General features: G+C 38.6%; 2 protein-coding genes and 1 long non-coding RNA gene across 7 annotated transcripts; 1 reads left to right on the top strand and 2 right to left on the bottom strand.

Annotated features, from left to right (window-relative positions):
- Positions 1 to 124: 124 nt before the first annotated feature.
- Positions 125 to 12164, bottom strand: Adar (adenosine deaminase acting on RNA). 3 transcript variants are annotated; one of them, XM_071776141.1, is made up of 8 exons: positions 11816 to 12164; positions 8783 to 8856; positions 7643 to 7706; positions 6543 to 7352; positions 6060 to 6445; positions 5634 to 5928; positions 5362 to 5552; positions 125 to 5219 (listed from the first exon to the last, which is right to left on the bottom strand). In XM_071776141.1, exons 1-8 carry the CDS (start codon positions 12147 to 12149, stop codon positions 5121 to 5123), a joined length of 2253 nt encoding a protein of 750 aa, XP_071632242.1. In that variant the 5' UTR covers positions 12150 to 12164; the 3' UTR covers positions 125 to 5120. The 3 variants fall into 3 exon arrangements, with proteins under 3 accessions (XP_071632242.1, XP_071632240.1, XP_071632241.1); XM_071776139.1 differs by lacking the exon at positions 11816 to 12164 and adding an exon at positions 8965 to 9539 and having other exon boundaries at positions 5634 to 5940; XM_071776140.1 differs by lacking the exon at positions 11816 to 12164 and adding an exon at positions 8965 to 9534.
- LOC139811765 (uncharacterized) lies at positions 9608 to 21380 on the top strand. The gene is made up of 3 exons (XR_011731740.1): positions 9608 to 9738; positions 20801 to 21012; positions 21162 to 21380. It is a non-coding gene; the product is annotated as an uncharacterized lncRNA (long non-coding RNA).
- Positions 14725 to 24113, bottom strand: Jef (major facilitator superfamily domain-containing protein 6 jef). Of its 3 annotated transcripts, XM_071776135.1 has the most exons (12): positions 23418 to 24112; positions 22218 to 22471; positions 21925 to 22133; positions 21382 to 21690; positions 21104 to 21225; positions 20682 to 20907; positions 20283 to 20417; positions 19790 to 20059; positions 19184 to 19442; positions 18681 to 18974; positions 18442 to 18554; positions 14725 to 18156 (listed from the first exon to the last, which is right to left on the bottom strand). In XM_071776135.1, the coding sequence occupies exons 1-12, from the start codon at positions 23822 to 23824 to the stop codon at positions 18046 to 18048; spliced, it is 2709 nt and encodes a 902-aa protein (XP_071632236.1). In that variant the 5' UTR covers positions 23825 to 24112; the 3' UTR covers positions 14725 to 18045. The 3 variants fall into 3 exon arrangements, with proteins under 3 accessions (XP_071632236.1, XP_071632238.1, XP_071632235.1); XM_071776137.1 differs by having other exon boundaries at positions 18489 to 18554; positions 21925 to 22471; positions 23418 to 24113; XM_071776134.1 differs by having other exon boundaries at positions 21925 to 22471.
- Between the last annotated feature and the right edge of the window lie 100 nt (positions 24114 to 24213).

Raw genomic sequence — 24213 nt, forward strand, 5'->3', positions numbered from 1 at the left:
AATCTACATTACCGTTATTAAATTTGCTCTTAGTACTGCCTTAAAAATTAGAAGAATCGATGACTGGGAGTAAATCATTACTTTAAGAACGAGGTATGGAAGTAAGTAGACACAACACTACGAATCTGGTAAATAAAAATTTATTTTGTAAGTTCAACTAGATTGTTTTTAACTTCTAAAATACTTATATCTAGAGGCACTAGTCAAGCTTAAAACCTAACCGACTACAAATTCATATTACACTCGACAGTTATAATACTTGATTTATGCTCAGGATCTTGACCATAGTACATGCTTGAGCGTATAATGAAGAATCGTAATCGAAGTAAAATTGACTAAATCTAGTGATTAATATTCCTAAAACTTACTTCGAGTGGTTTATATATTTACTTTGGGACTTTTTTTTTGTTCTTTTGAGGGTGAACTATTATTACTGTAATGTACTATCATACTGTACTATACCGTATCATACTGCACGGTGCGATAATAAAATGTAATTATATACGTAAGATACTCGCAAACTCACGTTATGTGATGGAAGAGGAGATCAAAGAAAATTACCAATACCTAGTCTTACTCTCTAATAAGATTATCATTACTCAATAAGGTATACTATAAAATTGGACTCGATCTTCGTATTGCGTATTTAACGATAAAATATCATCATTTGTCTTTCAATATCTAAAAATTGTCTATCTAATAGTTAAAATCACCTCTCGTTCTTCTTTTCAAATATAATCGACGATGTCATCATTAAATCACTACAAATATTAATACTGATAACTAATACCGCAATAATAGTAACGCCGAGTTTAATGCTTATGTTACTTCGAGTGTCATACGTGATAGAGAGAATTGCTATAGACTATAATAGATTACTGCCTGTTTTATGTCACATACGATTTCCTTATAGAATATTGCAGTGTTCTTGAACTTTAAATCACGCTTAATTTGTAAATACATTTCTCTGTGCAAACGATAACTTACGAGTGAGGATTCAGATTTTTAAATCTTTCCAACAAGTTGTGTGACTATAATACATTTTTTTTACATTTTCCTATCCTTTTGTTCTAAATAAGCGTCATTAGATACACGACATGTAAAAAAAATCGCATACTTTCCTATTTCTTTTTTGTTTACTTATGTGCAATCCTTTTTAAAAAAACGATTATTTTCGCTAGTTTTAAATATGTACTTCCAAAGCCCAAACCTATTTATACTCTTGAATCTTTTGTAATTATTTGCATACTGCTGAGATTAAAAATCTTTATAGATTGTTTCACTATTGATTAATGAAATATCCAACTAATAACTGGAAAGCATTGGAAAACATAATAAATTGGATGATAAACAAACTGTTACCGCAAGATCCATTTCCGACAAATGTCTCTTCGCACTTTCCGTTGAACAAGGCGCAAGGAAGTAGAGAATGAAAGAATAATCGTTCAAATATCTCGTGAATACATTTTCAATTGAATAATAAATTAAGACAAACAATTCTTACAGTGCGAACAATTATCTTGTAACTTATGTCAGACAGTAATCTCGATATTTCGGATAGAAGATAATTAGAATGGACTTTATATAAACTTTGTAACGTAATTGCAGCGCATTTACAGTAAGCGGCAAGTTTTATAATTGTACGAATGATACATATATGGCAAGGAAAGGCATCATATTGTTCGCGGATGTTTCAATACGTGTTTATATTATGTTACAATATTATATAGTTGTCTTTTCATATACGGACTATCCTCCAGTATACATAGATGTACACACACATATATATACACACGTATATATCATGTTACATACATATGTGCACATATCTGTACATAATATATATTTTTCGAGAAAAAAATATATATGTAATGGGATATTCTGTATATATAAATGGAGAACCAATAGAGACGTAATATTGGTGAGCATACCATTGAAACATCCTCTCTATAGACAATACGACACTTATTCGCACGACATAGCGCATATTATATATAATCCTTTCCGCCGTCACTATTGAAAACCTGACTATGTCATCCTCTCGACAAAACATACCTATTACAAAACGAGAAGACAAAGCAAAATTCGTTGAGCTGTTGGTGCGTATTGCGCTTGGCACAAATACACGACTGGTATCACAAATTGACTCCAACGTACGCGAGCCAAACACTTCGTCGCCGCACGCAATCTGTTTTACGGGAACAAGAAGCAGCACGCGAAACAGGAGCGATAAATGGAATGCATCTCGCGTTTAGAAAAATAAACAAATATGTAAGCTGCTCCTCGGACGCAACGTTTTAAATGCTCCGATAATCTAAATGTGAGTAATTCTGAATGTAAGTATATCAGCTCGTTGTGTATTAGCTGAAAAACGTAAGACGTAAGAAAAATAGGTATTCAACGGTCACTGTAAAATCGATTGCGTGCGACATACGCTTAAACTAAGGTTCTTGTTTCATTCGCTAATACGAAACTTTTCTTACGAGAATAATATCTATCCGAAATAATACTTAATATTTTGCTAACGCGATTACCTACATATAACACTAAAATTAAAGGTTTTTGGTTTCTTCTTGCATTACGCTAAACCATATTAAATAAGTTCTCTATGCAAAACTGGACCAACGCGGGCAGTGTGTCACTACGGCAGAATTGCATTGATAATACTGGCACAGTGAGGCAATGACCTTAGGATTCTCTCTACATGACTAAAAGTAGTTATATTAACATATTTATTTGGAAAACTATGTAATCATTCACGTCGCATAATTATTATTATCCTGTTCATCCTATATCATCAATCACTTCCACTTAATTCCTATACACGTATATTTAAATACGTATTAAAAGTAATAACCGATCACTATATTGAACTGACAATTGCAGATTTAACGTGCACATATAAGTCCTAGTTTATATCAGATAAAATTCTGTCATAGCATAAAAAAAGTGCGTGTACTCTAAAATAATGTTTCATTATTCATTGCCTTGTTTTCCGTCTAGCATTTCATGCTGTTTTCTGCGTGAGATCAAATTTCATGATTTTATACCTTGCTGCTCACGAAGAATATAGCACAGTGAGTGATAAAGCGTCGTACGTTATTTTAAAGTATATTTTATAATCGTTTCAATATGTCATAACAAACTTTCGTTTTACTTTCCTGAAATGGAAAATACAACTAGACGACTAACAGATGACTATGCAGTTTACTATAACACTGGGATTTGAAAATTTTATTAAAATAGTTTACAGTCAAAATAAACTTTTAACAAACCAACAAATAGCGCAGTTGTATACAAAATGTAAAGGAAGTTATAAATGATAGAGAAAGAAATGTGCAAACATGTTACGGAAGAGAAACAAAGCATATTAGCAAAAAAATGGGAAACATATAAATGATAATTGTACATCATTTATAACTTCTTTTACATTTTTTACACTGCGATATTTGTTACAGAGAAAAAGAATATTCATGATTTGAAAATATCTCTACTTTCAACGTAGAAATCTTGAAATGTGATTATATTATTGCATTAAACGAAGAAAACTTGCTTAAATGAAGTCATTTATATAGTTCAACCAAGAAAAAAATGTTGAAATAAAAAGTTGAAATTCTTATAAGATTAGTGATCTTGCTCGAGCCTTTTATAAATGCGATAAATGTGAAGAATGTATAAGTTTTGTTGCACCATTTTCGATCATGCACCTTTTTTTAAAACAAACTTCGATCAAAATTTATCGACATAAACTAGGATTATCCAGACTTTGCAATGAAACACACTATTCGTTACGATCCTGATATTAAAATACATGCGATGCGTTTTGTAATTTGCTATTGAATATTTTTGCCTAATATCTAAACAATAATCTCTGCTGCAAAACATATCGGAAAGTAATGATTAAAATTACATCTCTTCTGAATTTACAGCAAAAATTATATTTCCCAATTCCAGCAAGAATAAAAAATAAGAGAATAAATTGCTGCCATAAATGGAAAATTGCAATTTATATGCAAACATTTATGAGAAATTCTGCCCCACCTTTTTCGCTGAACTTTGCAACGATTACTTTTTACGATTAAGACCCATTTGTCAGATCTGAATCCAATCACAGCCGTTGAGGATGCAAAGTGCAACTTAATTCGTTGCTACGATATCTAATGACCTACAAAAAGATCCCAGATAGCATTTCGTTAACTCATGAATAATAAAGTTCTGAGTCTCGGATACTACGAGATAGAAATACGCAAGATCGTGATCGACGCCGCTATAAAACTTGCATGCACACTTACGCAAGGATATGTTCATTGTGTATGATACATGATGTTCGTGTCACGCGTGCGTATTATATGCATTAATCAAGCGATAGATCATAATTTTGTTGGAAAAAAAAATGCGATTACCCGTTAAATTTGCGTATCTCTGACATAGAATGTTATCTGGGGATGTCGTAGGTGCAATGCATTCATATATAAGACACTAATGTTGCCTCTTAAAACTATTTTGAACTCAAATCCATTAGATTTAAAATCGTAATTAATTAGCCTTATAGCTTATGCGCAAATATATTATGCAAATAGGTAAACAAAAGTAAAATATAGGAATGTCGATAACACATGACAAGATTGTTTTGCACAAGGAAAAGATTATTTGTACAAACTCAAATATATCCTCTAGGTGTTTCGTATAATGCAGCAAAATTTAGAAAGATTTCTGGTGAAATTAGAAAAGTGATGAGAAGCAATACGTTACGAGTCACGTTAATACTAAGAAATCCTGCATAGATATGTGCTGAATCGATTTTTTTTGTCAACAATTATTGCTATTAACAAGTCAAAATGATAGAAGCTCCAAGTTTTGATGCGAATCTTCCTATCTTCCTACAACGAAATTATTAATAATTATCAATAATTCGTAATACACTCTGAACACCATAAATATATCGAGATCATAGGGCGCAAGAGAACACTTGCGCGAGATCCTACGATTTATGCTTTACTGATACCAAATTCTGCCATATCATAACACGCCGAACGAGCGATCTATTTTGCACTAGGAACTACGTATTCGATCATTGGACTTTTTGCGCTTTTTATCATGTTTTTATTACTCTGATTTAGTCAGATATCGATGTCGAACGTGTCTTGCTCACACGGCTTTTTCACCCAATTTCCAAGCTGTGCTTTCACGAAAGCATCCTTCAATTGACGCTTGGCAAGCTGCCCAAGAAAAAAAAAAGACGAGATATGCTATATAATGGTATTTAACGAAATATATCGAGCAATGACCAATATCTTACACACATTACATATATATATATATATATATGTATGTTATTATTCAAGAGATGCAATTACTTACCGAATAATCTTGTACTGAAGATTTTGCCTCGCTGTACTGGCGACATCTGTCCTTGTCAATATCGTTTATAGTCGGAAGTTTAAGTAAGAGATTAAAGAACCGCCTGAAAAATGCTTGTTTAGATATCCTAGAAGGTTTCATCAGTTCATCTTTGCCAGTTGTGCAATTTATAACTTCGGCTTCGGTTTGTCCTAATATGTAATAAGAAAAGAAAAATTTGTTAAACTATCCTGCATATTAGTTTCTGTAAAAGACCAAGAAAGTGTACAAACCGATTGTCCAATTGACGCTATAATTAGGCGCTTTTCCAGGTTGCCTGACCTCAGAAGATGTGATTAGACTCATTAACGGTTTATTAAGTCTATATGGCGGTGGTAAACCCTGAATAGTATGTTCAATGCGACCGCACACCGCTCTATACATATGACTCGGATTCAAGAGACTGCCGAGGACAATGCTGTGGAAGTAAATTGGCTCGATGAAGTGGCTTAGGAGTGCACCCTGCACACCAAGTACGTTCCACCGAGCTATTTTGTCCGAACACGACATCGTCAGCAGTCTTTGACCCTTTAATTCAAGCTTGAAATTAACATGCCGATAAAAAACAATCGGCGCATTTGTATAAAACTGTGCATTTGTGTTAAAAGCAGACGCACGTTGAAAAATGTGCATTTGCCTTTAACATAAATAATACATACCATCATTACACCATCCCAGGTTTGAATACTCTCATTACTTTTTACAGGAATAGTCCCTTCGCCAGATTCTATCTTTGTACGTAATTGACCTCTAGCTCGTCTATTGGGATGCTTGTCTATGTTATCGTTGTCTTCGTGAGGTGAGAAAATTCTCGCGTCTCCGCAAGGGGCGGTATTGATATATAAATGAAATTGGATGCCTTGTTTTAACTTGAATCCCTTCTTAGCTGGCTCGAGAATAGATTCGAGGCCTTTTTCTTCAGTGTGCAATTCTAATTGTTTATAAAGATACTCACAGAGACACCGTCGTGCTACTACTTCTGCATGACAATCATTTAGAGCGCCACCAGTTTGGCTCAAATGATCGCCCGAGATGCATTTCGTACCTTCAACAAAAAAAAAAAGATATTTTAGTAGATACTTATTAATTATAGATGTTTTGTCTGAATATAAAATAAAAGGTATAAAATAAATCCGACTTACCGGTAGTGACACAGATCAGTTCTACTTCTTGTCCTTTCGTTATTACAACGCCAGCTAAAACTTTACGTCGCGCGTGTTGCGGTTTGGATTGAATAAGTTCGTGGAATTTCTGGTTAACCATCTTGCCTATTTTGTCGGCTAGCATTTGCGGTAAACTCATTTGCTCTTGAGAAAAATTGATGCGCACAGGAAGTGGTAAACAAAACGAGGAAGTCTGGACGTTTCGCAATTTCGCTAAAGCGGCCTTACTCGCCGCGGCTTTCGCCAGTTTCTTACTCGGGCCGGTCCCTTCAAACGTCTCGCCATTAATAGTTACCGATATCGTAAACTTGGCATAACTTTCCCCGGTATCGGATATACAGTTATATACGACTCCTGGATATAATTCGTTAATCAACGCCACTGGACCTTTTTCTAGGATCTTATTAGTATTCTTTGGCTCTTGTGTTAGTGTTTTAAACGCATTGACAAGGTGATTATCACGTTCCGTGACGTCGCTCGTAAAATCTGGCTCAAGAGGCACAACAGGCTGGCAAGTATTGATAGCTTGGTGAACCTCAGGTGTATTTCTAAACTGAACGATGTTCCGTAAAGCAAGTTCAGCAGCCGCATGCTTTGCCATCTTTTTGGTACGCCCTTGCCCTTCATACGACTGTCCGTCAATTTGTACCGCGATCGTGAATATTGGAGCGTGCGTGGGCCCAGTCTGCCCGACCATCTTGTACGTAGCTCCAGTCTTCAGCTCGTTTAATGCGCATACTGCATTTTTTGGTTGTGGATTTTTATGACGTTTCTTCGCGCTGATAATATCTAATTAAATAATAAATTAAAGTTTGTTACTTCTGCGTTATCACATAAACATCAAACATTAGAAAATTCAAGATTTTTATATGAAAAATATTTTACACAGAAATATATTTTTCTATAAAATTTTCTTATTAAAAAAAAAACAACGGAATAATAGTAAGTAGAAAAGCGCAAATGCAAGGTGATATTCTAATCTGGAATTATTTCATTATATTAAAATTATTTATTTTGTTTGTTTTGTTATATTAAAATTACTTAATTTCGGATATTTTGTAACAACGAGGTACAATTACCTTCTAGATCTGCCTCTGAGGATCTCTTGAGAATTTGAGACTTTGGTGTATTACCTAGCCCCATCTGCAAGATAAATTTGATATAACAATTGCCACCATTATACATACCGCTAAGGCCCAGTTTCACAAGTGTCGGTTAACTTTTAGCCATAGATTAACTCACTCTTCGTCACTTTCTTAAGGGGGACGTTAGGAAATGAAGAGTGAGCTAATCTACGGTTAAAAGTTAACCGACGTTCGTAGAACTGGGCCTAAGCAGATCATTTTATTTTAAATCTCCGTACTATATTTTCTGATTCGTTTCACATCAGTACGAGAAATCGGAAGCATAAAAAGAACTTGCAACTTTTTGTCGTCAAAGCTCCCAATATCATTCTAATGTTGTAAAAAATCAATTAATCTGTCACAAGTTACAAAGCGAGCAGATCTTTTTATCATTATCAAGGACACTGAAGAGAGAACTGTCGCTGAATATGATTTTAGAATATTTTTTACTGGTAAGTTGATGAATGTAAAGGTTAATTTTAAGAAGCTTGATGTACCACAAGATTGCTATAATCAAGAATATTTAGTATTTCGGCTTAAATATCTAGCATTCTTTCCTCGACTCAATGATTCTCAGGCACGTGTACGTACCTTTTCAAGTTCAGTTTCATTTGTTCCCTTAAATAATCAAGAACAAACCAATCGAAAAGCGTCTCAAGACACAAACGTTCTCCATCTAAAGACACTCTCCGAACGAAGTTCTGTATTAGAGTATTAACAGATTCGAACAAACTCGGTTTGCATTGTTTTAATTATTCAATTAACCGAAACCGTTTCTCGTAAAATTGCATTTTATAAGAAGCGTACAAACAAAAATGCTATCAGGCGCTCTTGGCTCTTGACCTACCACAAAGTATCTCACTTCAGATTTATGGGGGGGGAGAAAAAAATTGTTTAGACAAATGCATTCGAATCGAAGCCCGTAAAAATTTCCAATTCAGCTTTCGTCGCAAATCACTTCGGTCGAATCTGTTAACAGCGAGACGATCTCGCTGAAACGGCGCGAGGTACTCTTCTAACAGGTGTTGAAGATAGGTAGGTAGATAGGTGTACCCCCCACAAGTTTCGTAATTATTAAAATTCGTGGCGACTCACCTGCGCCGCGTGGCCGCTCGGCAAGCCCTCTGATAACGTACTACCGTTAGCGGGAGTCATGGTCACGCCGCATTCTGAAACGAGAGAAATACGAGGCGTGACGAGGCGTATGAAACACGCGCGGGGCATACCACTGCGTGAGAGCGCATCAGCGGGGAAAATCAATAGAGCCATCTCCGTACTTGTCGGACTCGATTGTTGGTTGTTATTCAGCAACGCCAGCCCGTTGGACATGCTGCGCCACTTAACTCGCACCACGGACGAGAACGAGAGACTCCGGTGGAGATGCACACGGGCGTCGGGGAGCGTGGAAATCCGTGAGCTGAACACGTGCGATCGTGTGTCGGTGACGACTAAGCTTTTCGGGCACGGCTACTCTGCCAATTCTGCCATCCCGAAAATCCGCAGCGCCATTGCCGTTTTTTTTCGCATAATCGACCTAACCTGATCCCTCGGAGAGGCGGGCAGGCGGCACTGGCGCCCTGGCGGCAGGCAGGCCTCCAGTGGAGTGCCCTCCAGAGGAGTCGTCCGTGCGTGCTGTCCGCCCTCGAGAAAACCGTCAATCGCTTCGCAGTTCCGCGTTCCGCGTGAAATTTAACCCCCTTCTCGCGACGACGAACGTTCGAGACGGAGAACGCGTGTCTGCGAATGAGCGAATGCAACTGTGCGCGCGATCGGTGCGATCCCCCTGCGAAACTCCTAACTCCCCTGACTCCCGCCCCGCACCTACCACTACCTACGTCGCTACTTGCTCGCATCACTATCAGTACAGTAGTATCAGTGGCGTTTCTAGGGCGCTGCGAGCGGTGCGCGGTGCGGTGCCCCTGCGCGCCGTCAACAGGGAGGGGACTGATAACCGAGAAGGGATGAAGGAGAGAGAGGTGCGAAAGTGACGAGATGGACGAGATAAAGAAAGTTTCTTCGAATTGGAACACCTGTCCGTCCGTCTTCGCAAGGTAAAAGAGAAGAGAGAAAATAAGAGAAACAATGCCGCGTTGGGTTTTCCGAGCACGATCGAGTGCTCGGAGGACCCGTCTTCGCTTTCGAAAGGGGTGAGGCGCCGGGCGTGCGAAATTGGCAAAGTCATGGTGGAACTTTCCCTTATGGACAAAGTAAAGCAAATTTCTCCCGAAATAATAATCCGGGATAATCCGTCTGTCTTTGCAACACAAAAGAAAATAATAAGAAAGAAAATAAGAGAAACAATGCCGCTACACATTATCAGTCGGGTTTTCCGAGCATGTGTTTCGAAGCATCCGTGTCTCGCTTTAAAGAAATTTTTCCGAAATAATATTCGTCGTTCTTTGTAACGTAAAAGAAAAAAATAAAGAAAGAAAATAAGAGCGAGACTGGTCGCTGCATTCAGTCGGTCGGGTTTTACGCGCACGTGTTTCAGAGCACCCTTTATACCCGTCTTAGGGCCGGGGCACGAACATTGCCGTAGCGTCCTACGCCACCTTACGTGAGAATTGCCTTACGCCACACGTAAGCCAAACGTACGGCAACGCACATAGAAAAACGTAACGTAACATATCATACATTAAGCCCATTCTACAATAGGCGTAAAGTATGCGTTAAGACGTAAGCAGTAAGCTATTGACTAATAGAATTTTTATAATCCAAAAATGATCGACTGTAGTTGGTCAATTTTTACTGCTTACGTCTTAAAACATACTTTTACGGCTATTGTAGAATGGGCTTTACATGCGTTACGTTTTACGTTTTTCTATGTGCGTTGCCGTACGTTTGGTACGTGTCGCGTAAGGCAATTCTCACGTAAGGTAGCGTAAGACGCTACGGCAATGTTCGTGCCCCGGCCCTATACTTTCGAAATTGACGACGGGGACGTGGGATATCAATTTCTCGAAAAAGTAAAGAATTAAATTTCTTCGAAAACGGAATATCCGTCGTTCTTCAGGCGCGTTCGCGGAGCACGCTATTAAACGCTATCGCGTCGTTCTGTCCTTATTCTACATCCAACGAGCGACGAAGATAGAACGATGCAATTGCGTTAACAGCGCGCTCCGCGAACGTGCCTAGCAACGTGAAAGAAGAAAAAAAATTGAGAGATACTGCCGCTGCATTCAGTTGGGTTTTTCGAGCGCGAGTTTCGGAGCACCCGTCTCGCTCTCGAAATAAGGACTGAGGAGGGCACGCGACGTTGGCGAGGTAAAGAGAAATTTATCCGAAACGGAATATTCGTCGCTCTTTGCAACATAAAAGAAAAAAAAGAGAGAATAGAATAGAATAAGATACACCACCGTTGCGTTCAATCGGGTTTTCGAAGGACGAGTTGCGAATCACCCGCCTCGATCGCGTCCTTCGCGCCTCGTGGCGATTCCTCGTCAATTTGTCACGTGCACACGTGCGCACCCAGAAGATTCACACCCGTGTACGAACTGTCTCGAAACCTCCGGTTGAACGTGAAGTTCTTTGTTTGAGGACCACGTTGGAACTGGCTTGATCAATGTGCGTGGAAGCGTCGCGCTGCAACGTGGCGTTTAAGATAGAAGAAAGGGGGAGGGTGTGCTTTCGATATCGTTCGATTTCACAATGTCGAGCTTATTAATTGTTGAAAATTTTCGTAACGATTCGACGAGGGCTAAAAAACCGTTTCTTCTACAGTTTCTATGCTTTTGAGGTAGCGTTTTTATCCGGAAGGACTTCTGGGACTCTCATGCATGTTTTTTTTAGGTTTGCTCCTTCCGATTTGTTAATCGCCTTGCCGAGTCGCGACGTGTTAAAAATTAAGAGAGCGCGATGGGAATAGTATTACGATTAACGATATCTTTGTTAGTTATATGTTTTTATAACAATAACAAAAGGAACCACTTCAACGAAAATTATCATTGTTACAAAATATCCGAAATTAAGTTATTTCAATACAACAAAACAAACTAAATTAAATAATTTTAATATAATAAAACAATTTCAGACTTAAATTCCAGATTAGAATATCATATTGCGCTTTTTTAATTACTATTATTCCATTTTTTAACTCCTGTATGTTACGAAAGGAAATTTCTTCCTTACCTTGCAAGTTCTCGTATTTCTTCACTACAGCCTCAACGTATAGGGAGTCGCGCACGCCGCGTCGCACGATCTCGTTGTATCCGATGTAGAGGATGTCCGGATCGTCGGCGAACAGTCCCCGATTGAAGCACTTGACAATCGTCCTGAGGTCCAGGTGATTGATCAGGTAGCGCAGCTTCTGCAGGAGGCCCCTTCGCGGGAGGCTGCAGAGTTGGGCACGCCACGTGACATTGCACACGCGGTAAAGGCGCGTCGAGCGTTGCACCGCTATGCGCGTTATCGTGATGACGATTTCATAGAGATCCTGATACCGTACAAGTTGTGCGGCACTCATCTCACAAACGCGCGAGTCGCGAACGATCATTGCCTCGCGCGGGCACGCGCGCAGGGTGAAAGGGGAAACAAAAATCTCAAAACTCAGACTTTACGAACGAAGCGTCTCACTCAACACAATACTGTTTATTTATCTTACATTAATTTAAAAAAAAAGGTTACTGCTCGCGCGATAACGATAACGGCAAATTGATACGATTCGATATCGCCTACGACGCGCCCGGGATTTGTAAAAAAAATCACATCAATTTGCCGCTACTGTTACGGACCGCACTCCCCCGACCGACACGTTCACCGTCGCACGCTCATCTACGAGCAATGCCGGTCATGCTGTATCCTACCGCGCATGTATACCGGACAGGATACCGATGAGCGATGTAAACACCGATCTATTCCACCTTTATTTCTAAACAGACGCTCGTTTCAATAGCAGCCCAGGTACAATTCTCACGCCTCAGGAGTGTTCAAGGAGACTCCGAAGCCACGAGTGAAGCGTACTCTTAAAAGAAACGGTCCTTTTTGAAGATAAGATATTCGACGGTCTTTCTCTTCGATTGCATTCTTAGTGCATTCTGAAAACTAACTGAAAGGTAATAACACGTGCTATAGGTTTTTCGGTTGCCAAGGTCCTTGGAGGCCCTCCGGAATGTGAAAGTTATTAGTAAGTCTTACTGCATTCGTCCGTTTAAATTACAGATATGAGTGACGCTTTCAGGTATTGGGTAAAAGTACAAAAGAGGAAGGGAGAAGGGAGCAACTTGCTATTCGTAAATTTTCTAGGGAGAGCAACAACCAAGTTATGGTGAAAATTCTAGAGTATGCCTTAAAAGTCGGAAATAATTATGCTCTAGGGCCTCTAGGGCTAGGGCTAGGGTATTAGTAAAAAAAAAAAAGAAAAGAGGGAGAAAAGGAGGCACTGATGGAATTCCTATAGGAACTCTAACTTTCGTACTATTCGCAAATTTGTCAAAAGTGCTCCTGATGAAAATAATCGTTTTTACGCTTTCTTAAAACCGGTTTGAACGTACATTCGAGTAAGAATATTTCCTAACTTTTCAAATTTTTTTTTCTCAGGTAAAATTTTCTTTGTTCTTACTCGAAACTTCTTTACCAATTGGAATTGGATTAACTAACGACGGGTTTACTCCAGAACCTAGGTTTTTACCGTTTATCTGTCATATCGAGGCGATCATCTCTCCCGCCTCTAGTAGAGTGAGAGTTAAACTGACATTCTTTGCAAGATTAGAAATACTGCTGGTAGGAATCGACAATCGATAACACCAAGAGTAAAGTAGTAGGCCAGTATTCCGAACGTACTTTTATCGATAAATGTGCGCATTTATCGTTAAAAGTGCGTCCAGAATATAGGCCTTAATATATACATACACTTTACTCGTGGTGCTATATTGATATATTTCATGCTTTCTTCGTTATCTCGTTCTCGCGCGAATTCCTATTCTTCGGGTCGCTAATTTTCATACGAAGCAAAAAAAATGTAAGGTGGATATTTAGATGAAGGATTGAAAGCATCTGATTAGTTACATCATATCGTTGCCATATTTCGAAGTATCGTATTGATACTCGTGCTTAATACATATTAGATAAAATACATAAATAGACATTAGACCGTACTGATTTTCGTGACGCCATTGCTCTTTCGGCTAAAGAAAGGGACAGAAATCCTATCATTCCTGTCTTTCTCTGTCTCTCCATTCGCGCCTGCGTGATGTTACATTACAAAACAAGGCGCAACGCTGCTTTTGGTTTCCCCCATTCTTCAATTAAAAGAAATTAGATTTTAGATAGTATCCCAAAATTTTTCCAGATAATTTTATCCACACGGAGAAAATTTTATGTTAAATTTTACTATGCTGCACCAACTGCGGACCATCAAGACGCCCAAGTTTAAATGCTATAGTCTTATAGTAAAATTACTATGTCCATAGCATTTAGTGATACGATCATAGCATTATTATAGCATTGAATGCTATGATCGTAGCATTAAATGTTACGGACATAGTAATTTTACTATAAGACTATAGCATTTAAACTTGGGCGTCTTGATGGTCCGCAGTTGGTGCGGCAGCATAGTAAAATTTAACATAAAATTTTCTCCGTGCAGTCATTGCAATTTGCTGTGCAATTATTATAGAAGATTATTTAATTATTGTTGAATTGTTATGACGGGCGAATATTATTTTGACCTAAGACGTTTCGGGAATCTTGATACAACCTGATATACCGTTTATTCAAATTTTAATATAATATGCAGTATATCAGAAAGATTTGGAGACAGATATTGCACACAGATATTGTTTTACTTTGCATGTATATGTGTGTGTAACAATTCCGCAAATGTATATTAATCTAAAATTTAAGGAAGAGATGATCTTCAAATTCGAATCGTGAAAGGCGACGAGATTTCGCTAAATCGCACAATCAAGTATTCTGAGATGAAGCGAAAGCATGGAAAAAACAAAGACTGACTTATTGATATCTCACACATATGGCTTCTTATTCCAAAACAATTTTATAGAATCGTATTAGGTAGGTATTAGGGATGGAATAAAAATCGGTTCTAAGTGCAAGTGAAACTGTTCTTAATCGTAAGCACATGACATTTGCTACACTAAGCCTACGCACGATGTTTCATGATATGTTGTGACATATAAACCCTCACGCACTTCCTGCGTTCGCCATTCTTCTCGAGAATTTGTCTGTCTTCTTTTTTTTTTTTTTGCTGTGTTCCCCGAGAAAAGGGATTACAATAATACTTACAGCTCCTTTTCTTTATACATATGTCTGTTTTTCCTTACACAATTTCTACGATGACATTAAAACTGACTTCGGTTAGAGACGTGTGTTAGAAGATCTATAGTTTGGTGCGCTATGATTTACGTCGCCGCGGTGGCAGCATCATTTATATCTTCGGATGAGTTGCGGGGTAAAAATTGTTACAATATTGAGTTTCAAGCATATACTTAACGTATGTATAAGTACCACTACGACAATTCAGGGAAACTCGAAGGAAATCTTTCGCGAAGTTATGTTACATCGCAACTTAATATAAGTTACAGTTCTATTCCAACTGAAATCGATCCAGTTAAAAGTCTAATTGGAGAGATATCTGAGATACTAACATGATTCAAAACTGTCAACAACGTAACGTGTGTTAAACATATGAAAAAAATCAATACGTCTAATGAAAGACCGCTTCAACGCGCATAATATGGATGAGCTAGCAACTCCATAAGATATCCAGAAGTATAATGTAAGAGCAGATTATCTTCGTGGTACGAATCTAATTGGTATAACGTCCCTGCTAACATACACGATACACAATCGGATATTCATCGTACATTACATTATATATATATATTATCTGTATATATATATATAATTGTGACTATATATAATTTATAATACAAATACGCACACACGCGTGTCCAAAGTGCCTTCTTGAATCGGTTGCTACGTGCGTAAGACATTTTATATTTCAGTCTTTATAACATGGTATAATCTGGCTGTCCACAAAACATCGATGTGTGTGATTACCGATACAAGAAATATCACTTATGGCGTTACACTCCTCCGGTGTTTCGCAGACCGTACTTTATCCGTCGAGAAGATGGCAAATCGTTCGTTCTCCAAACGAGAACAAGGTTTTCGAAAACTCGAAAAAAAAAATAAGATTGCCAAAAATGTTACTAACATTCTTCTCTTAGTCGGAACTTTGTTATCGGTTAACATACGGTTTGCGAGGCACTACGTATACAGTATACGTATGATTCTTTTGCAGAGGTATTCCCGGAATAATATTCGAATTAAAAGAGTAGTGATACATTGCATACTTCTATTTGTTCTTGTGCCTCGAATAATAGCGAGTCTCCCGGTAGAAGCGCGACTGAAATAGAAGGCGACTCGTATTCCCGGCCTCGGTAGTAGATAAAATCGTGCTGCTACAATCTTTATATATATATGTATGTTTGTATATATATTTTACTACTAATTTTTTCGTTTTCCTTTTTCAACAGTATTATACAGTTTTCTCACACAACATATATTTTACACATACAATAAAAGTATTTAATAGATAAAGCTCATTTATAATAGATCCTAAGAAGTTAATGCGGATAATCGTAACGTGGATTGTAAATAACGATCAACAATCTGTTTGAAAACAGAAAACAAGTGAAAACAAGTGAATAGTAGAGTCTATACTTAAGAGCATGTAGAATATTTACAGGTGACACAAATTGTCTCTTTAATTAATTTAGCTCGTACACGTTCTCTTTTAAATTACCGTTTAAATTATCGATGAGATCAATGGATCTGCTACGATACTTATATTTGTCGTATCAAATCTTGCAGGCCTCCTAGTTTCTTTTGTATATTAATTTTCTATTCGGTTTCCGCCGATTTAGACACGTCTCGCCTAGATGAAATCTCACGATTTGTTAAATCGTGTATGTTACATTTTCTTAACGACTACCACCGCTTTGGGTGGCATTTGAATGGCTTTTTCAAAGTGAGTGCGACGTATAGCTATTTCGCTGTAGTGCAAACACCAATCGCTACTTGAATGTTACCACAAAACGCAACCGGTATTTATGAAATCTATAACATGTATGGTAAAAACAATTATATAATAACATAAATAACTGGCTTCTGTTTTCGTACAAACGTCATTAAAAAATACAGCCTAAACAAAAACAATCAATTAGCCTAAGAGAACTTCGAGGACTTAAACTTGATAAAACTCTAATAAAATTAACAGCGCGCTAAAACCTCTATTAGTGACATTTCTGATACATATATATCTTTTAATATTTAATATTATATATAGAATAATATTCTAGATGTTCTGATATTCTGGATATTTGAGAAATAAATATTCGCGAGAATATCTATATATATAATAGAAAGTATCCTGTCGCCTCGCGGCTCTTAACGTGATTCCACACGACATCCAAAAGGTCTATTCGAACTAATAAATTCGACATTCATCAATGAGATTATTTTTCCTTCTTAATCGTACATACGGGAAGGTAAAAAGAATCGTCAGGCAGAAATAGAAGTAACGTGTCGCACAGGGCATCAGGAAACTTTCGATAGGCACTTTCGATTAATTTGGATTTAGTCTTACCACTAATTCCCTGATACCCTCGACTCGTGAACATCCGTTTAGAGTCAGAAGGAAGCAACAAATAATATATAGTGAACAAAAAATGGATCGCAGGACGAGTAAGTAAAGAGGGGGACGGCGATAAAGCTGTCGTCAAGATTTCGCAGATCTACTGAATGGGTTTAGAAGCGTCGATTCACTTTTCCTTTTTCGCTCGTCCGTAGATATTTTATCACAACGTACATCTCGATACATACCATACAACGGCGGCGTAAAAACGACCGCACGCACGTCCATGTATACGTACGCCGCACGTATGCGTGTCACGTTTCCACGTACAACGCACGCACATGTACATATGTTAGATAGGAAGGCGCATGAATCCTGAACGATACATCCTTTGGTTCGAAAATTCGAGGTCAATTTTTTCGCAGCCTACAATGTTCAGCGACTGTTCAAATTACAAAAGATCGTCATAATGTTTGATCTTGAAAATATTATAAATCTCACAACGAATGACCCTCCACGACGTACCAGCGACTCTAAGTTAAAGACTTTAAGTACGATTAAGTTTAAATCCGAGTTGTAAAGTTCGTTAATCTTATTATATGTATTACAGGTGGCTTTGCACGTGGATTCCTATGCACGCATACGTATCTGTATGGATATTTATATTTACGTTACTATTTGTTCAGTAATGTCTTCTCAAGCGTTCACATTTCAGTATATCGTAGTCGTGGGGAACAACCCGCGGCATCGACAGATCGAGTCGTTACCAGTCGTAGTCGTGTTGATGAAAGGGATTGGTGCATGGTTGTTGGGCGTGTAGTTGGATAGTCGGTTTTACGACATCGAATTCCCTACCCACCACTTCACTGTAGATCTATCAAACAGGAAAGTATATGTCATCAATTTTCTCTATGTAATGTAATACCATTTGGAATATATTAATTTGTTCTCGTAGCAAAGTATAGATAGGATTTCTTGTTCAGCGAGTGTGTAGCCTCTCGTAAAAGATGCGGCCAATAAAGCCGACAGCGTTCTTCCTCCGTTTTTGTTTCATTTTGTTTGTCTGTCTGTTTGTTTGTTATTTTTTTTTCTCTTATCGACTGAAATATTGCGTCCTCTCTCTTTGCCGGACGTTTTAATGAGAATGGTTTTACTGAACCTGGAAGCTCCTACGAATATACTCGTCCTCCCCCTTGCCAGTCATACCGTAATTATATCCCCCTTCGCCGCCACCTCCGCCGTTTAAGAACGGATTCGTTGGGTTGCCAGGGCCTGCGAGTCGATGAGAAATGAAAAAAAAATTAGACGATAAAGCCAATAGAAAGTTAGGTTCAAAGTAATTGGTCTAGAGAAAAAAAAATCGGAAAAATCTCTGCTTTTCCAAATGGAATTTCTCACCTCCGTTAGCACCGGGTACCGCGAGATTTCCGCCAGCGGTCTGATAAGTCGCCCCATAGCCAGCATCCTGATTAGCCAGTTCGTGCAAGCGAGTGGAACTTAGGGCACGCGGTATAGCGTTGCTCGGTACACCGTGCGGTGCCAAATGGGTAGCCTCGGCTACCTGGTGCGGATCTTCCGTTTGTGGCAGCTCGGATACGAACCCGGTATCCTTTCTATAGAAATTGATGAACATGAAGGCTAGTAGGACAAAGATGCAGATGAGACCGTACACTCGGAAAGTCGCAGTCGTACCTGCAAATCAAATTCGACGATTGCTGTCCGATGAATATTGTCACAAATTAATACAACATTATTGTGTGATAGAAATTTCACAAATGCTTAATTTATAATATGTGAAAAAGCCAACATTATACAAGTCTGAGATCGTTTGAGTATCGAATCAATTGTTTGTGAAGAGCTGTACACATCTTATCTCGAGGCATTGAATGTTAAAAGCTTACCGTAAGCCGCGACGAACATGCCACCAATTACCGCACCGCAGCCTCTTCCAAGCCCATGGTGAAGTCCCTGAAGTACACCCTGCGCGCTCGAACGCAATTGCGGCGGCGTATTATGAGCGATGTAACTGCAGCACGCCGCCCATACCGCCGCGTGCGTGATACCCTGAATGAATTCAAAGGGTAATACCCACCATGGATTTTTCAGCCAAGATATGTAGAGGAATCGGAGTATATTTCCGCCTAGGCCCAGACACAATACCTGAAATACGTTATAATTATTTAACATTATAAATATGATAAATACATAATTTATAATTTACAGAGCGTGGAAAATAAGAGAGGCGCTCAGTATATTTTTCTCTTATTTCTTGTTGTAAAAGTGATATTACATTAATTGTTAGTTAAAAATGTGTCAAGTATTAACATAGTTTCGTGATTAAAATTGCGCAATCGTTCTTCGAAAAGGTTTTCCTAACTTGTTGAAAAAATCCGCAAAGAAATCATACCAACGTGTAATTTTATAATTAAAATTTAATTAGTTATTACGCAGTTCCAACATAGCTTACTAATATTTTGAAGAGATTAATCTCGCAAGATTCGTTTTACCTTAACGTGTCCAATCTGTCGAATAAGTTTGAAACTGAAGAAATACGCGAAGATCTCGGATATATGATTGATCACAGACGCAACGCCGAATAGAGTCGGCGAACCACCGTAATCCTGAAGATGCCAGAATAGGAAAGTGAAGATCAATCCAATGCCAAATCCCATGAACCACGCGACGAAGAGGAACGACGCGCATTTTAAATTCTTGAATTGCTTTATTACTGCCAGCCATTCCGGTATTTCCTTCATCGTTTGGGCGAACATTTTAGTCTAAAATTAGAAAGTGACTCATTAGAGCGTGACATTATTTGTAATGCTAATAATTTATAAGATTGCTTTACGTAACAACGCACACGTACACACACGATCGATAAATAAACAGGAAAAACATGTCGTTTTCACCCCTCGGTTTTCACCCACTTTGTTTATTAATAAATGTAACATAATGAGAGTTTTCTATTTATAAACGTCTTGATAAAAAATAGATACGCACCTTCCCTTCAGGAGGCGGAGGCTTAGGATCTACAGCGGCGGAGGAATCCTGGAGCCCAGGCAGATTAAGCTGCTGGGATAGCTGGCTTTGCAGTTGCTCTTCCCGCGTTGGCTCGGCTGGAGGTTTCGCCACCTCCTACATATGAAATATAATTAATAAAATTTCAATAAAGTCCATAGACAGTTGATTTAAATATCATTTCTTTCTGTAGCAATTGAAATTTCTGATTACAGAAGAAGAGTAAAAGGAAGAAAGTTTAAGAAATCTATTACGTGAGAAATATTTACGAAAAATACGTTTCAACCCCCCCCCCCCCCATAGTGATTCTTTAATACAATTGTGAAGCAGCGGTATTTTATCGTATAGATCTATAGATTATAGATATTGAAGTGGACTTACCGGCTCAGCGGGAGCAAAGTCATACTTGAAATTAATTTGAGTTGCCGTTATCAACGCGGCACCCATTAAGACGCTGAATATCGCAAAACAAATCGTGTAATTTTTTTCTCTTTCGTCAGGCCTACAGGGATGATCCGGAAATGCGGTGCTATGATCGAGAGCGATTCCGACGAAGAACATGGCCAAGCCCCATCCGAGACTTCCAAACATGCGTTGATGACCGTACCTGGTGGTTAAATTGATTAACTTTACGATCACCAAATGCAAATTGGAGTTGGACGAGCAATCGGATGTGTTTATTTGAAATAATTTATTAACTTCTCGAAATAACGTAAGTAAAATAATTAGCCTCTCGAAAGTGCCTAATTGTAAAAAAGTAAAATTGCTTCATTGTTCTTTAAACGGTATACTGATTATATTACCTGTCGGCGTCTTCACCGAGTAAAGTAATAACAGCTGAATCGGCTAATGTTATGGCAGGTGCCGAAAAAAATTCACCAACTACTACCAGCAACAGCAGAAGGAAGAATGTTTTTTGAATATCCTAAAATCACAGTCAATATGTTAAATTATTATTTTTCTGCCTACAAATCTCTTTCTTACGACATTAAATATATGTATACTCATATCTGTATTTTACCGGATGGCAAATTATAGTTTTTCAAGGAATAATAAAATCGGCCAGGCTTGTGTGACTTACCGGCAGTCTGTAGACTATAGAACTGAAAAGTGGCTTCACCCATTCCTTATTCTCTCTTTCGTTATAATTCAAGGCGTTACTAACTGACTGAGGAGATAACTCTCCCCCGTGCGATCTTAAGCTCCTGCGACTCCTTATTAATATATCTATGTTTCTTTTGTTTTCCTTTTCATTGTCACCCTCGTCCGAGAATGTTTGCCTCTTATTCACGTCTCGTTTTACCATTATCTTCTCCGGCGGTGGCTTCACGCGCGTTTTGGTGCGAACATAAGCCTTCTTTGGAACTGTTCTGTCAGTCATTGGTTCATTCTACAAAAGAAACACATTTATTAATGTATATATAATTGTGTAACTTTATTATGTAATATTAGCAAAGAATACACGCTAGGAAATATCTGAAATTTTATAATTAAATCAATCATAATTTTTTAAAGCAGAACACGCAACTTTTTATGGCGGAATCTGATAGACCAGTGAATTCAAATACATATACGCATTATTGTAAATTTTATCATGTATAAAAAAAGGCACAAGCATTTGTACCATCATGAAGCGTTTGTACTCCGACACATCGGCTGGACGATTTTTCCTTTGCAACGTTTCAAAATCAATCCCCCCTGCATCGTCGACATTGCTTTCGGACAGTGACTTGTATCCAAGATCTTCTACATCGCCCTTATCCGTGACGGATGTCTGTCTCCTGACTCTATTATTTCTCAGATCGTACATAGTAGAGCCATCATTATCGAAATCTATAACATCGTTTCTCTCAATATCGTAAAATCCAAATTCCTTCGGTTTCTTCATATAGTCAAGTATCTCGTTATCGTCCGTACTTCGTCGTAATCTCTCGAAGACGACGTTGGACGCGACCTCCAGATACTCCTCTTTGTTCTTGGGATAGTACAATTCATCCAGATTGGTCGATCTTTTTACAATTCTTTGTTCCTTGTTGGACGCCTCGAGATAATAAGAACTGTCATTGCTGACCACGCAAGAGGTGGGCGGAGGCTGAATGAAGCCCAACGGTAGAGTGAAAATGATCCAGCAAGAAAGGGAAGCCAATAGAAGAAGTTTGCCTTTTTGCCATCTACGGACAAATGGAAAGAATTAAATGTAAAAGTTCACTTATTGTTCCATCTTCCTTTCATTTTAGAATGTAAATATTCTCAAAAAGGCAACTAAGAAGAAAATGCTAGTCAAATGGCTCGCTGCATACAGATTGATCAGTTTTTTCGCGTGTCCCTGGCCTTATTATGCTCCGGATAGCTAAGTGATAAGAATTCTTGCTCGGCAGACAAAAAATCTCATGGATTTGATAAATTTGTGTTTACGGTTACCGAAGAAAAACTGTTTCTAGGTCCCTTATGTTTTTTTTTTTTTTTTAAATTAATCTTGCTGTATTTTCTAATTTGTGTTAGACAATTATAAAACTTTGTTTTAATTTTTAGCAGGTGTCGCTGGCTTTATTAAAAATTACGATAATACCACTAAAAATATATATGTATTTTGTATCGCTAGAAAGATAACAGCTTCGGCTATCATTTAAACGAAATTTCATTATCTCGAGTAAGATATTGCAAATGAAATAATTTTTAAGAGCGATTGTAAATCATCCGTTTTAGAACGTTAAATATTCTTTTTCGAATGAAATATATAGAAGTATTATAAGTACGCAGATTATATTTCCTTTTGCCAATCTTTGATTTTATTATTATTTTATTTTAACAAATTTTATCGCATAATGAAAAAAAAATAAAATTAATATGTACGTATCTGTTGCGTATCGAGCAAAGATCACGCGTGATAAACATCATCTGCGGATCCTAAATTGTTAAAAAATAATGACCTCAAATTGATAAGGCAGCTTCCTTAGCTTGGATTTATCTTTAATCTGAATCATCACAAAATGATCCCTACTGCTATCTCTTCCGCTAGACAACGCATCATAGTGCCATAGTCCAACGACCATGATATAATCTTTCGATTCATTAGGCTAACGTGCACACATTTCGAAGAAGGGAACACGGTCTCACCTGTCGGCCAAGGAGCCCCAGAAAGGAGCGCTCATGAATTCGATGAACGGCCTGAGACCGATAAGAAGGCCGCATTGACCCGCGTTCATGCCCATCTGCTTGAAGTACACCCCCATAAGCGGGAACAGGGAGCCGAAGGCCGAGTAGAAGAAAAAGTAGAAGGTCTTTACGGTGAGGAGTTCCTGGTCGACGGTGCCGAAGAGGTACTCCAGGATGTCGCTCTTACCGCGAATCTTGTGCGTGGCCTCCTTCGGTTGGGGGTACATGGTAGGATCGACCTCACCCTCGGCCTGCGGGTCCACCTTTGGCCTGGCGCCCGGCATTTGGGGGAGAGTTCTGCCCGACGGTTGGGCAGTCGGGTCGTTCGACACGCCATAATCGTAATCCTCGTGTCCATAGTTCTGCATGATTCCGAGCTCAACTTTCGCGCGGAACTCACCGAAACTCACGGCTCACCCGACCGAGCGTGAATCCCCAGCCACCGGATGGAACGTGCAACCCCCTGTTACATTCGCGCGACGGGCAGGACGCGCCGCGGGATCCCTTCGCCGTCCAGCAGCCGTTCCACCCTTTTCGTCGAACCACCGCGGATTGGACTCTCCGATTATATCGACTGTCAAACCGGTGCTCGGTTCTCCTTCGCGGTCGAATCGATGTCGGGCTGTATGGGGCAGCTTTGCTTCCAAAATCAATATACGTGCTACTGCGCCGGCGTAACTTTTACCCTCTTACTACCCCTGCCGACGCGACATTGTCTCAATGCCATATCGACGTGGCTAGTCTTTCGGCAGATACT

Source organism: Temnothorax longispinosus, chromosome 4 (assembly GCF_030848805.1).
Source record: "Temnothorax longispinosus isolate EJ_2023e chromosome 4, Tlon_JGU_v1, whole genome shotgun sequence".
NCBI classification, from domain to species: domain Eukaryota; kingdom Metazoa; phylum Arthropoda; class Insecta; order Hymenoptera; family Formicidae; genus Temnothorax; species Temnothorax longispinosus.

Bases quoted from the DNA above. Each gene is read 5' to 3' on its own strand.
- Adar (XM_071776141.1), bottom strand. From the start codon at position 12,149: ATGAGTGCCGCACAACTTGTACGGTATCAGGATCTCTATGAAATCGTC. The intron at 6,446-6,542 runs GTAAGTCGGATT...TTTTTGTTGAAG, and splicing joins ACTGATCTGTGTCACTACCG to GTACGAAATGCATCTCGGGC. The intron at 5,553-5,633 runs GTTTGTACACTT...ATTACATATTAG, and splicing joins TAGCGTCAATTGGACAATCG to GACAAACCGAAGCCGAAGTT.
- Jef (XM_071776134.1), bottom strand. From the start codon at position 23,824: ATGCAGAACTATGGACACGAGGATTACGATTATGGCGTGTCGAACGAC. The intron at 19,443-19,789 runs GTAAAACGAATC...AACGTATTTCAG, and splicing joins GACAGATTGGACACGTTAAG to GTATTGTGTCTGGGCCTAGG. The intron at 18,975-19,183 runs GTAAGCTTTTAA...TTTGATTTGCAG, and splicing joins CATGTTCGTCGCGGCTTACG to GTACGACTGCGACTTTCCGA.